This window comes from Zootoca vivipara, chromosome 1 (genome assembly GCF_965207765.1).
Source record: "Zootoca vivipara chromosome 1, rZooViv2.hap1.1, whole genome shotgun sequence".
Lineage (NCBI taxonomy): Eukaryota > Metazoa > Chordata > Lepidosauria > Squamata > Lacertidae > Zootoca > Zootoca vivipara.
Window position 1 is genome coordinate 29,682,735 of NC_142582.1, and position 13,715 is coordinate 29,696,449.

Sequence of the window (13,715 nt, forward strand, 5' to 3'; positions counted from 1 at the left end):
TTGATTTGCTCAGGTGTCATGCTGGGCTGACTTTCACACTTCGGTGAAAGAGGAACAGAACTGTATGATACATTTCAATAAAGGATCCCAGTATTCCCCACCCTGGGGGAAGGCTGCAAGAGCAAGGTCAGGTTCTGACCACAACAACCACCTCTAGAAACAGACACCTGGATATCCAGCCTCATGGAGCACATTTGTCTCCAGTAGTTTATTTGGATGCATATAATTTGTGCTTCTCTCTGCCGAAACCTGACTTGCAGGTTCCACCCCCTCCTCAGACATCTCGGCTGTATAATGATGCTATGCTTCACAACAGAAGGAAGATGAAAGGAAGGAGGCAGGGAGTCCCTTAGCGAGAATTGCTTGCTGCTGAATTTGGGTTATAACCTGAGATGCAGTGAAATGTTTTTTGCCAGCATTCATAAGATAAGCGTGTGTTTCTTGAAAAGTAGTATGCAGTAAAATATTTTACAGACAGATTTAAATGTGTGCTTGAATAACACTCATTACTTTTTGATTTTATTCTATTGCTACTATGAATATGATCTGACCCTCTTTGCTTTCGCTGCATGACATGTTGGTTTTTTCTTATTCAGAACATGCTTTTTTTTGTAAGCGAAAAGTTTAAAAATTATGTACCAAGCCTTCATTTTACATCTCACTGGTCCCTTACCAGTATACATATCTTTATGTGCAATCCCATCACCTTGGCTATTGTAATACTGCATAGAAGTTTGGGTCCTATCATATTCGGAACGAGGGTCTCTAATTCCTAATAGCGCTGGTGATGAAGATGTGCTTCCAACTGGGGAAAAGAAGGGGAAAGAGAAGAAAGGAGAGGGAAAGAGACGGGGAGAGAGAAAATCAGTGCCAGACAAAAGGGTTAGGAAAAAGTAGAGGGTTCTTTGCAAATGCTTTGTAATAATAGGCTTTCAGGCATGTAGAAAAAGTGGCAATAAATGTAATTCCTTAAAACATTCATATAGAATCTCTAGAAGAGCTGCAACACCTTAAAAGTTGAGAGTCAATGTTCATTAGAGTGTTTGGCCAAGATTGTGGAGAGCCAGGCAATGTGTATAAATCTATGTTTTTAGGATACAGTAGCTATATGGGCCTGTTATTCCCTTCCCACCCCCCACCCCTGATATGCAGGCAAACCCCATTTAGCTGCCCTGATATGCAGTGTAAACCCCATTTACACTGGGGTTACGTTCCAGACCCAAATGCACATACACGGAATCGTGTAAATTGGGAGTACCCTGGAGAGTCCTTCTGGTTTGGGAGGAGACCTATCCCAGAGCCAGAAGAGGATCTTTCCCCGAGAGAGCCAGAGGGGCAAGGGGGTTTGCTCAGCTAACGTGCAGGGAAGCTTTTTCCTCACCATGAACTACAGTAGCCACCGCCTTCCATGGGAGACCCTATCTTCTTAAATTAATACTGTTTAGGCCTGGTTGCAAATATCATCTCTTTGTACATCACAGAGGCCTAAGTGCTGTGGAGGGTGGAATACCCAGTTAAAAATGTATAGGCTGTTCATTGAATTCTGTCATACCAAAAACCAGTCCGATGGCTTCAACTATATATGAGAAGAATATGCTTGAAGTAAAAAACTGAGAATGAGCCTCCAAAGGTTTTTGAAAGGAGTGAACAAGAGCTGATCGGGGAAATTAACATCTAATCTGGCCACATACAAAGGGAAAGGTTTATTAACTGACCGGACTGAATGATAGGCGACATTTGTTGATTCGTTGTAGACAAGGAGGGATGTGACTTGAATCTGTCACGCTCAAGTGTTGACACTGGGGTAATAAAATGATTTTGATTCCAACCATCCTGTGGAACAAGAAAAAGGAGGTCATATGAAAAATGAATGACATTTCATTAGAAGAACTAGTTTAGATTTCATTGTGGAATTGCATCTTGATGAATAGTAATTTTTGTATGAACAGCTTTTATGTGTTACCTTCTTGTAAATGCTGCGGAGATCACGATATTGCCATAATGTGTTCAGCACCTGGGCTGCTGCCTTGACAACCTTCAGTGATGACCTGAGAAGAAAAAAAGTTTATGTTTAGTGTACAATATTACTAGACATGCACATACAACACAAACAGAATTGCTTCTTCTCATGAGAATTATTTTGTAGGGTTCCACAGCTCTGAGTATTATTTACCATGCTATTAAACATTTACATGAAACTACTGGGTGAAGTAATCTGGGTATTTGAAGTCTGGTGTCACTGATATATTGATGACACCCAGTTTTGTTTGTTCTTTTTTTGGATCCAGGTGTGATGGTGATTTCTCTGAATGAGTGCTCAAAATCAGTGATGGACTGGATTAGGACAAATTAGCAAATTCAATGCAGGCAAAGAGATATGTGACAATGTTGGATCATTTAATTGCCCAGATGGATGAAAATACGGTATGCATTGGGGCTGGGGGCTGGCTATGCATTCCCCCTGTAAGGATTAGGTTTGCAGTTTGAGAGTACCCATGAACTCAGCACCATTCCTGGATGTTGAGGAAGCAGCAGCTGTGGCCTGGAATGCTTTTTAACAACACAGATAGCCATGTGAAATGGGCCTGCTGCTAGAAGACATTCATACTTTGGGTATGTTTCTGTATTAGATTACTGAAATGAGCTTTATTGTGGAGCTGCCCTTGAAAGCTGGCTCGGAAATGTAAAATGGTACAAAGTGTGAGTGACCATTTGTTAGCAGAAGTACACTTCTGATTACATTTTATACCTGCTTTAAAGCGGAGTCGATCCTGATAAACTTGCGTTTAGATTGTTATATATGAGGCACCCTTAAAGTGTGAAATTTCTTCCCTTGAAGTAAGTCATATTTTCCCTTTTGTAAAGACCTATTTATTTCATTTTGTTTTGTTTTACCTAAATGCTTTGGAACTTGGACATGGCACCATTAATTAATCTGCTGTTTTCCTTATTCTTGTAATTGTTAAGAACATTTTAAAAAAATTGATAGATCAGGCTAAAGGTCTATCTAGTCCAGCAGCAGTTGCCCATGGGAAACCCAAAAGCAAGACCTAAACACACCTGAACACAACAGCATTCTCCTCACCTGCAATTGCCAGTAACTGGTAATCAGAGGCATATTGCCTCTTAACAGTGGAGGTAGAAAGTTGACCACCTGCCTTGGGACCATTAGCTTGGATCTTATGCAAGGGCAAGGCACTTCTCACCATTCAAGGTGCCCTTCTGCTTTCCACCTATTCTTCCCTTAGGCATAGCTGCCAAGTTTTCCCTTTTCTCGCGAGGAAGCCTATTCAGCATAAGGGAAAATCCCTTTAAAAAAGGGATAACTTGGCAGCTATGCCCTTAGGCTGTATTCCACACCATTCTGGTGAATTCCCTGATTTTCAGGAACAGCTCTTCAGGGAACTGTAATGGGGGGGGGTATATAGGAATGTCTCATTATATGAGTGGACTTACACTCATATGCCTTTAGATCCAAGTCATTGTGCTTGAAGGTAATAGTTTTGTTGCAGAAGGTTTTGGAGACAGATTAATGAAGCGCAACTTATTTGGTTTTTAATGTGACCTTAAGACACCAACAGCATATTTTCATTTCATACAATGTAGCATTAAAAAAAAACTCCAAAGGAGGTTATTTGACTTGTGAAAACTCCAGAAAAATAGACTGTTTCCTGGACTTGCTAAAATTGCATCTGTATAGGTATATCAAATCTATAAAGACACCTTAGTTTTATGAAAACTTGGGACACTTACTCTAAATTCACATAGATTTTGGTTTAGGGATGGTTTGCAAAAATTTGCACACACAAAAATTATACATAATAAGGAAGCTGGCAGGCACAGTGTGGATTTTAGAAAAATCACACAGAATAAATGCCAAGGTCTCTCCTCCTGTGCTGAACAAACTCTATGAGGCTGGTCAACTTATTAAGTAAAACAAGAATGCATAAATAAATACTCTTTGTGTAGACAGCAAATTTTTATAAGTTCCTCTTATCAGAGGATTTTTCGCTTGAGACTTTCTAATGTTTCACTTGCCTGTCACCTCTTCCTTTTGTTATGTTCACCAGTTTTTCTATTCCTCCTGTGTCAGCCAGAGCTTTGGCATTCTCCATGTTTTTGCTGGTGACCTCATGCAAAGCACAGCAGATTGCTGCCACAGTTTCATCAGAGAGAATGTTTGGCCCATTGCCTCCGGGAAGGCGATTTACCAGGTCTCGCATAGCGTATTTACCTGGGGAGGAAAAGAAGCCCATACAGGAACTTTGCACTGTTCTAAGGTATTTTTAGCATCACATAGAAAAACACACTGCGTAGAAACACTACAAGGAGACTTACAAATCCAGAAGCACTCTGGGGCGTGTGGGGAGGATTGTTATTATTTTTTAAATCAACTTCATAAAAAAAGAAATCCCTTTGCTATGCAGTGGCAGCAAGGTACTGCAGTGTCATTTTTCAAATTAAAAATATATTGCCTTCTTTTGCTGGATTAGAACAAAAAGTGATTAAAATGATTGTGGCAACATGCCCAAGTACACAGACATATACAAATCTATGTATTTATTTTGGATAAGCTTGTTTTAGCTGAGCCATTTTATAGTAAAGAGAGAGAGAGAACACAACACAATCAAATTAATTGCTCTCGTTTCTAGCAATCTGTGGTTTATAGAAACACAATAAATATTTCACCAAGGCACACGGATTTCCCCACCCCCTTCTTTCTTTCAAGCAGAACTTTGAACCAATGGGATGTGAGAAGTTAGAGGCTGCATTTGAGTAAGACGCTAAGCCATAATTTAGGGCTACATGAATGAGCCCAAGTGAAGAGTTGGGCTTAAATGCTTCTCTCCCTTTCCTCCCACGAGGGTGGAAGATGAACCAGCAGAGTCGAGTTTTAGTTTCAGAGAATTCTAGCTTGCTGTGTTAAAAGCCTGACTGGTAGCTTTAATTACTAGCCGGCTTCAAACTGGTGGGTTATGAAGATGAACTAAGCAGAGTCATTTAGGTAAAGCTAAATCATGGTTTAGCAACGTATGAGAATTTGGCCAGTATTTAGTATGTACGAAAGCAGGAAATACGCATATAGGAGAGAAAAATCAGTTCCTAAGATTGTGGGATTGGTGTTCAGTGAAATTTAACAAACAGTAAAACAAAGAAAAAGTATCCTAAAGCTATGGTACACTAAAGGCCCTGGTTTGGGCTGCGGTGATAATTCAGTGGCCCTGTAACACAAAAACTGGAAGTATATTTGTATATAAATGATAGCTAGCAGGTAAGTAATATGAGGAAGGCATTAATTCTCTGCTCTAGTTGAGCACCTACAGACAAATTCTGATTTATAACCAAAGAAGAAATGCTACTCCATTGCATACTTGTATCAATGTACAATTTAAAAACATTTTGTGTAAATATGAGTGGAACGGTGCATAAGCAAAGAAATGGCCCATTCACTTAGGAATATTAATTTCTCTCCCAGTTTGTGACATGGATTGCAACTCCCCTTTGCAAAACGTTGTGTAATAACTTTGGTTTGGGGCCATCGGCTTCTGAGACATAGACCTCTGAATGCACTGATTTTGTTAGATTAAAATAATCTCAATCACGTCAACACCTCACTAGACTCTTAGAAATAGATATGTAGCTGAGGCCAGATGATAAAACACAGGAAACACAACCACATCTTCAGGGAACCATTTCCCCTTTTATTTGTCTGGTGAGATTGCAGAGAATTCTGTAGCTGGTTTGTGAGTTTGCACAATTCACCTAGATGTTAATCAAGCTCCTTTTTTTTCTTTCTTTTACTGAAGTGTTGTCCTGGCTGAAGAGAGGACTGAATCACACATGATGTAGATGGGTTCCTGATGGAATTTTTAAAATACTTTAAAAAACCACTCATAGAGAATTTTAATTGGAGCAGGGGTGCCTTCACAGCAGGGATAATACTGATCCAATCCAATTCAGATCATGTGTAGCTTGGCCCTGATAGCATACACTAGGACAGTATTTTCAGTCATGTGGGTCCTGAAGTCTGTGCAAGTGGGTCTGGGTTTATATGTTTAGGGAAGCTGTTTGATGGATTTCTGGAATTTAGCATTTTGTTGGAAGAGTGGCTGGGGGAACCCGGCCAGATGGGATTATTATTACATAAACCCCCAAATAATCATAGCTTTTAATCCTTAAGTGGTATGATGAATGCCTCTTACAACTTTTTGTTTTGTTGGCATATTATACTGCTGTGTTGGCCCATGAAAGTGAACTTCAGAAAGGCTCAATCATTACACTTTTAATGCCTGGGAACTGCTTTCTGATAGCAGATCTGCTAATGGTTTACCACAAAGTGCTCAAACAGGGAGCTGTTCTGAGTGGACTACCACAGCTCTTTCCCCGGTGCCTGTGCACAGAGTTTTAGAACCAATGGTCTAAGCTACACCCATCAATATTACTCTGACTTTTACAACAGAAAACCCAGATGGAGGAGAGAGGGCTGCCGAATTAATCATCTGCAGGAAATTGGCCATGTCATCTATATAAACACCTACCTACCCATATCCACATTTTGACAGAAACATACATTATGGCAGGAGGAAAGAAAGCTTCTAAAAATAAATTTGAAAACACTCTTGATCTCCAAGGGAAGAATATGTTTGGAGCCTGTCAGAACTCATCACCAGCATAATGAATCTTGAGAAGGTTATGACTTTACACCAAAGATGAAGAATTTCATTTTCAATTGAGCTTTGCAGATATAACTTCCTGTCTGAAAAGGTTCCATTTTCCAGTGACTGCTTGCTATTGAGACAGAGGGTTGTTTCCAGGGCAGTACCAGTGGTGTTACGCTGGCGCAATGGGACTTTTACTTCCTCCCCCTGCCCTCCATTCACCCCTGACTAGATGTCTTTCGCTCACTGAGATCCCCTGTGATGGCTGAGCTGCAGTGCTGGATAAGGCTACAAGAAATTCCAAAACCAATTTTTAAAAAACATACAGTGTTTCTCATATGGACATCCTACTTAGTTAAGTGTCCCTCATTACTTACCAATAAGCTCCTTGTTGCGGACATCTAATGCCATGTTTCTCAAAGCTGTTGCCACAGAAGAAACAACTCTGTCATTGTCCATTCTCAGCAGTTCCACGAGAATCGGAAGCCCTTTCTCCTTTCTGACAGCAGCTCGAATATAGGCCGCAAACTACAGACAAAAATGAAAAATTACTTTAAAACATGTACATTTTTTTATTTTTAAAAACCAATATAGCCAACCTTTCTTTCGCCATGTGCGAATTTTAATACAAATTAGTGGGTGCTGTCCAAACCACAAAATGGAACTATGTACCCTACTCACATTAACTTAAGTGTGGGTTTGGCATCAACCTCACATTTGAAGAGTTTTCATTATGAGCCACAGAAAGAGATGAATTAGACTAAATATGTTAAATGGTATTATAACTGCTTTAATAGCTATTAAATATGCAGTAACATTTTATGGTGGGGAAGGACAAAATGTTTGTTTCCTTTAAAAGGAAATCACCTGCTGGAACTTCTAAGGCAGTACCGTATGTCACTTTAAACAATTTGAGGTTTATTATTATTATTATTATCCCTTTGGTGAATAAAGAAAAGCGATTTAAGGTATGCAGGGTGGTGCTTTTACAGTATACCAGCTGTGCATATAGTAAGCAGGAGTATATAGTGATAAAACCTATTTGTGAACAGCAATTAATCTCCTATTTGCTGATAAACCTATCTGTGCTTCAGCTAATTTAATTAAGCTGTGACCTTTCTTTGCACGGCTTACAGAAAATGCTGGATTCAGAATATTTGGAGATTTTGTACTCAACAATTTATTTATTTATTTTAAAAGTGAGGCTAAGGATTTTACTCCTCACCCCACCCCAGTTATGCACTGGTAAGAAACCCTCAGTGCAACAGTAGCATGTTGGTACCGGTAATGTTCATCCCCAAAAGCATTCCACTTTGTGCTACTGTGGCTGTACGGTGAATAGATGTACGAACTGGGGGAGCAGAGCTCAAGTTAAATATTAAAAATGCCATTACTTCATACAATAGCAAGGGAGGAATTCAATGTAGTGCTACGACAATCATAATGTTAGTGCAAGCTTTTCTGTTTGCCAGATGGAAAAAAACCTCCCTCTCCCCACATGCTGTTCTGAGGGTTTTCATGACGCCCACCTCCCGCCAACTGAGGAGAGGGTGCTTGGGGGGGGGGAGCCCCACTGCACTAGCAGAAGTCCTTCAGTTAGCAAGACTATTTAATTGATTCCCACCCTTAACATTCTTAACTTTCCCCTACATTTTTCCTGGAAATTTTTATTCCACATTCAAGGTAGAAAAAAAATACTCTTCTTCAATAAGAAAAAATACAATGTGATTGTCTGCCCTCTCACCCTTGTGCAGTATGGAAGATTTTCCTCCCATTTTATTTCTCATTTTACTCTTCTTTATGTCTTGCTCTGTTAGCACAGAGAGGCTAAGATTACAGCAAATAACACAAAGTAATGTTAGCATCATCCAAACATTTCAGATTAACTGTAGCTTGTCATGATAGAAGAAGAAGAGTTCGGATTTGATATCCTGCTTTATTACTACCCGAAGGAGTCTCAAAGCAGCTAACATTCTCATTTCCCTTCCTCCCCCACATCAAACACTCTGTGAGATGAGTGAGACTGAGAGACTTCAGAGAAGTGTGACTCACTAGCCCAAGGTCACCCAGCAGCTGCATGTGGAGGAGCGGGGACGCGAACCCGGTTCACCAGATTACGAGTCCACCGCTCTTAACCACTACACCACACTGACTCTCATGATAGCTAATCCTGGACAAATTGTGATTAGTAGCCTCAAGTGTAGTTTGTTGAAGCAGACCGGCTTCAAACCTTATATTCTGTGAAACTAGCTTCTGTGCCAGAAATGGAAAAAGAACGATGGAGCTTGCTGGCGTGAGATGGCTCGTTCTTGTATAACACTAAAACATAACTTAACATTGTGTCCAAATGCTGTCATTGTCTTCAAATAGAATGAAAAAATATATTTGTACAGCTGCATCAGGTAAAATACAATGAAGAGTGATGCTCCACCTCCCTTCCACACGCCACTATCAGTAAGGATGGCCTGGGCACACTGTTCCTAGACTCCATACATAAAAGAATAATTGTGCCACATAATTCTAAGGTATTGTTGAGATGTCAGTGCATGTAATGAGTCGGGACCAAATGCACTTTATCTTCTGTTTGATGGGCAGAGTAATATCCACTGGTCTATATGCATGACTTATGGACAGTATTCCACTAAGTTCTACTCAAGGTAGCACTGCTGAAATGAATGAACATGGCCAACTTTTGTCCATTAATTTCAATGGGTCTAAACTAAGGTTGAATACCATCTTACTTTTTTGTTTGTGAATTGGTCAACTTTACAAATAGTTCATATGAGATACTGTGACCTGAAGTACATTTCCTGGATAAAATGGCCTGCAAAATGTTGGATACGGGATGTTGCCATTGGCTCTCCACTAGAGCATCGGTGTTGTTGCAAAAAACACTGCAAGGATGAAGTAGCAAAAGCTTCAAGTTTCATACAATACCTTCCAGTTGCCTGCAGAAAGATTCTGGAGAGATCCTGCAGAACCTTCCAAAGTAGCAGGGTTGGAGCTTTCAGCTAGAAGAGTCAGATATGGTTTCACTACGGAAGGATGCCACAGCATTTCCACACCTTTAGGAGACTTTGACAATCCTGGTATTGGGCCAACTCCATCCCACTGTGAAAGATAATGCACTTATTATATATGAGCTCAGTCTTTTAAGCCAAATCCAAACAGGATTGTTTAAAACATCCTGCTATGCGGTATCCTCTAATATACTGGTTCCTGTAAGAGATAAGCCATGGAGAATGAGGAGGAACCAACCTGGTCCTCCTGTGAAGTTTTCTTCTTCTTCTTCTTCTTTTTCCCCCAGCAGCTTGGCTCTGAATCTTTGCTGGGCGATTCCTTCCCCAAAAAGTCATCCAACTCATTTATACCCAGAAGGCGGGCTTGAGGCACTTCAAGCTCGAGACGGTAGGAAAGGTTTCTTAGTGTGCACACACAGTTTTCCACTGTCTGCAAGCCAAACAGAGGAGAGATTCTGTAGTGAAATACATTTGGGAATATACATTTAAAGGATGAATTAAACTTTTGAAGGGATATCAGAGGAAATAGGGATCAGCTAATTTTTAACCATGAAGAGTCTTTTAGTCATCCCTCTATACGTTGGTCCAGTGTAAAGGTTATCAAACTTTGTCTCGTCACAGTGAACCTCTCCAAGTCAACGAGAATTGCGCCCACCCAAGATTGAGTAAGTGAGCAACAATTTAAACACTGAACCTTCAGAAATACTACAAGGGAGGAGGAAGAAACTAGAAAGATCTGGAAGATAAAACCCATCCTTGTTTTCATCATTTCACAGTTCCAGGTTTTGCTTAGAAAGGCAGCATTAATTTGCATGCTTCAACAACATTCAGTGGCACAAAAGCATAACAACTCTGTCACTACAATGGTATAAATGAATTACAGCCCAAACCAGACCACTCTCCTGATAACAAAGAGAAAATGTTGATAAAAGATCTAATCACCTTGCTGTCATAATCTGAAGTGTTCACACATGTATGGATCACATATAACAATGAATCAACCAGCCCTTCACAAGATCTCATTTGTTTCCGTGCCTCTTCTCCTGCAGAGCTTAGATTCCTAAGGCATAAAAACAGAATCAGAATGGTGATGCATATTAATAAACACTATGTAGTTTGGTATTCTTATTATCAGAGACATGCAGCCAATTGTCTGCATATGGAAAGCTGCTTAGATAAGACGATGATATAATTCTCTGATGAAGTGCAAACACATGTCAGAGTTCAACTCAGTGTATTCCAGATAATACTGTGTGTGTGTGTTTCATAATGACATTTTCAGTTAACAGGGCAGCTATCGAAACAGTGTTGCAGCAGAATGCCCCTCATTACTGTATATTCGTTGGTATAAAGAATAGATTGTTGAGAGAGAGGACCCGAAAGATATCAGGATTATGACAGAGAAATCTATTTTTCCCAGTGTAATACTATCTATAACCTACTGCTTGCTTAAAAAAAAATGTGGCGAGTTTTCTCTGCAGATTAAATATATACCGTACCTTTATGTGTACTTGTTAGGGCTAAACACAGAAATCTGAGTGGGGTCCTCAATGATTCATTTCCCCAGACCACTCAGTGACTAAAAATAACCCTGGGTTAAAGGGGGGAGGGGGGAAAGCACTGCCTATATCAGTTCTCAGTCAATCCTTATTGCTCAGAAAAATCTCTTACCCAGATATGTGGTTGGCAATAAATGACCCACATGCTGCACTAAAGCCTGCAAAAAAACCTACTTGTTGCTGCTTAACGCCAATCCATTTGGCAATGTCTGCCATAGTGTGGTCTAATCTGGGATGGGTCCAGGCCACACTGAACAGCTGCTGCCAGAAAGATTCTTGTATGTTTACAACCCTCCCAAGGCCAAGGAAGCTAAAAAACTAACATTGAGCAAGTTCTCCCCGATTCCACCACCTGAAAATAAATAAATCAAAACACACCCCTTTTGTTGTCTATGTTTTTAAAATGTTGTATGCAAAACTAGACATGGTATTCTTTGGGTGATGCTTATTTTTTGTTGTTGCTGTTATTGGCTCACAGCCCATGTGAATATCTTAGACAAGGCAATGGGGTTTGTGAAGAAATACAGCAGGAAGCATGGTGGAGCAGCACAGACTAGGGTGCAGGTTGAAGTTGTGGGAGTAGCAGCAAGTAGTTGTTGAAGGAGAGACATCTGGAAAAGCATGGATTATATGGTCCTGTTATGCAGTGGTCCTGTTAAGTTATGCAGATGTCCTTGCACGAAACAGACAACATTGTATGAAACAACCCAATGTATATGCAAGAGAATGTATATTTTGTATTTCTAAAAGCAAGGGCTATTTTTTAATTAAACTGTGCTTTTATGAGCTCTTGGCTGCTCTTCAATTTATCTCACTTTTTGGTGAAGTGATTTATCATAATCTACCGTAGGTTTGCCTCCCCAATTTGGTGACCACCAGATGATTTGGAATACGACTTGTTGCGACTGATGGTAAGGCTGCCGTCCAAATGTTGTGGAGGGCACCAGGCTGGAGAAGGCTGTTCTGGATTTACGTCCGCATCTTTATGAATCTATCTTGTTTTCAGACCTAATCTAACATGACCATTTTAAATTCAAATCCTGCCTTCTGTCCTTGCAGTCCCTGACTAGTCTCTGCTTATTCTTCACACTTGCCAACCAACTGACTCCTGGTTGCATATTGTGGTTTAAAAGGTCACTACATTTTTAGCCGACGTGTTATAAATGGACACCTAAATAAGATGTGAATGTGAGAAATGCACGTTTGCCAGAATGTACATTATACAGATGCATTTCTCACAGAGCCATGATGGGCTCCTGAGTAAACTTGGTGACAAATCCAGATTTGTCTCTACGTACATAAAGAGTGAAAAAGATCTAAATGTATCCATTAAAAGGTGCAATCCATCAAACGCTGTTCTAGCACAGTGGTACCTCGACATCCAAATGCCTCGACTTCCGAAGGTTTTCACATACGAAGTCAGCAAACCCGGAAGTCTTTTCGCCACACGTTATGCGCAAAGCGCAAAAATCACACTTTGTGCATGCACACAATGGACGCTTCAACAACCAAAGGTTTTGACTTACGAAGAGCGCCGTGGAACGGATCACCTTCGTAAGTCGAGGCACCACTGTACATCCCCATTTTCAACAACTGTCCTATTAAGTAAGTTAATATATGCACCCTACAGCTCCAGATGTTGTCAGAAATGCAACATGACCTGGTGATGCTCTGCGTTCCTTTCTAGCCACTGCTTCTACAGTATTACGATTTGATAAACAAGGCTTCACAGTTTACATGGCTAAGGATGATCCTGGCTTGCATCCTGGACACAATATCCTTTTTGACGTTTCCCTTACTGAGCCAACGACTTCATCAGCTGGCTATATTGGTCATTCATGGATCATACTGCTTTGCTGAGTTCCTTACTGCTGACCTTAACCTTGAATCCCTGCAAGCCAAGTCTGACCAAAAGCAGGACTGAACCAAGACAGAGCCCTATTGAGATCATGAGCTACTTTAAAAACTTATTTCAGGGATTGTTTCAATAAACCTATGATTCAATTTGGACACCACACCAAACCATAGTTTAGAACCAAACCATGGTATGACCTTCCAAAATTACAGGCAAGCCCTGCTTTAGAGCTGCTTCTCTGCTTTCATTTTTATGCCTGCTCAGCACGCTAATCTCCTGAAACAGTGGCTTCTGGGGACAGAGCAATAAATAGGAATAGGAATAGGAATAATTTATTGGCCAAGATGATGACCAGGATGCAAAAGGTTTTGTCAATTTACAGATCACACCAATTATAGTCACTCCAAATCATGATTTCTGATTCTGGTTTGTTGGCAAATTGTCAATTCCGACACCACTGTTAAGCTTCCTTAGCCATTATTTAATGGAAAAAGCCACAGTTGTTTGGAGGGGATTAGATGGAAGGTTGTAGTGGAACTCTTACTTTGGAAAGAAGGATACTGTTTGTTTGTTTTTTAAAGCAGTGGAGCTCCTCTTACCTGGCAGCCAGTTTCTCCTCCAG

General features: G+C 40.4%; 1 protein-coding gene across 26 annotated transcripts in view; it reads right to left on the reverse strand.

Annotated features, from left to right (window-relative positions):
• Positions 1-13,715, reverse strand: part of PKP4 (plakophilin 4) — a 102,659-nt gene that overhangs the window by 3,886 nt on the left and 85,058 nt on the right. For 13 of the 26 annotated variants that reach the window (XM_060280025.2, XM_088651891.1, XM_088651853.1 and 10 more), the window contains exons 13-20: positions 10,622-10,739; positions 9,918-10,109; positions 9,597-9,770; positions 7,037-7,187; positions 4,039-4,234; positions 1,964-2,048; positions 1,716-1,833; positions 674-805 (exon numbers count right to left, since the gene is read on the reverse strand). In XM_060280025.2, coding sequence (XP_060136008.1) covers positions 674-805; positions 1,716-1,833; positions 1,964-2,048; positions 4,039-4,234; positions 7,037-7,187; positions 9,597-9,770; positions 9,918-10,109; positions 10,622-10,739 — 1,166 coding nt within the window. The remainder of the gene's footprint in view (positions 1-673; positions 806-1,715; positions 1,834-1,963; positions 2,049-4,038; positions 4,235-7,036; positions 7,188-9,596; positions 9,771-9,917; positions 10,110-10,621; positions 10,740-13,715) is intronic. The other 13 variants (XM_088651899.1, XM_088651858.1, XM_088651855.1 and 10 more) reach the window with 2 other exon arrangements.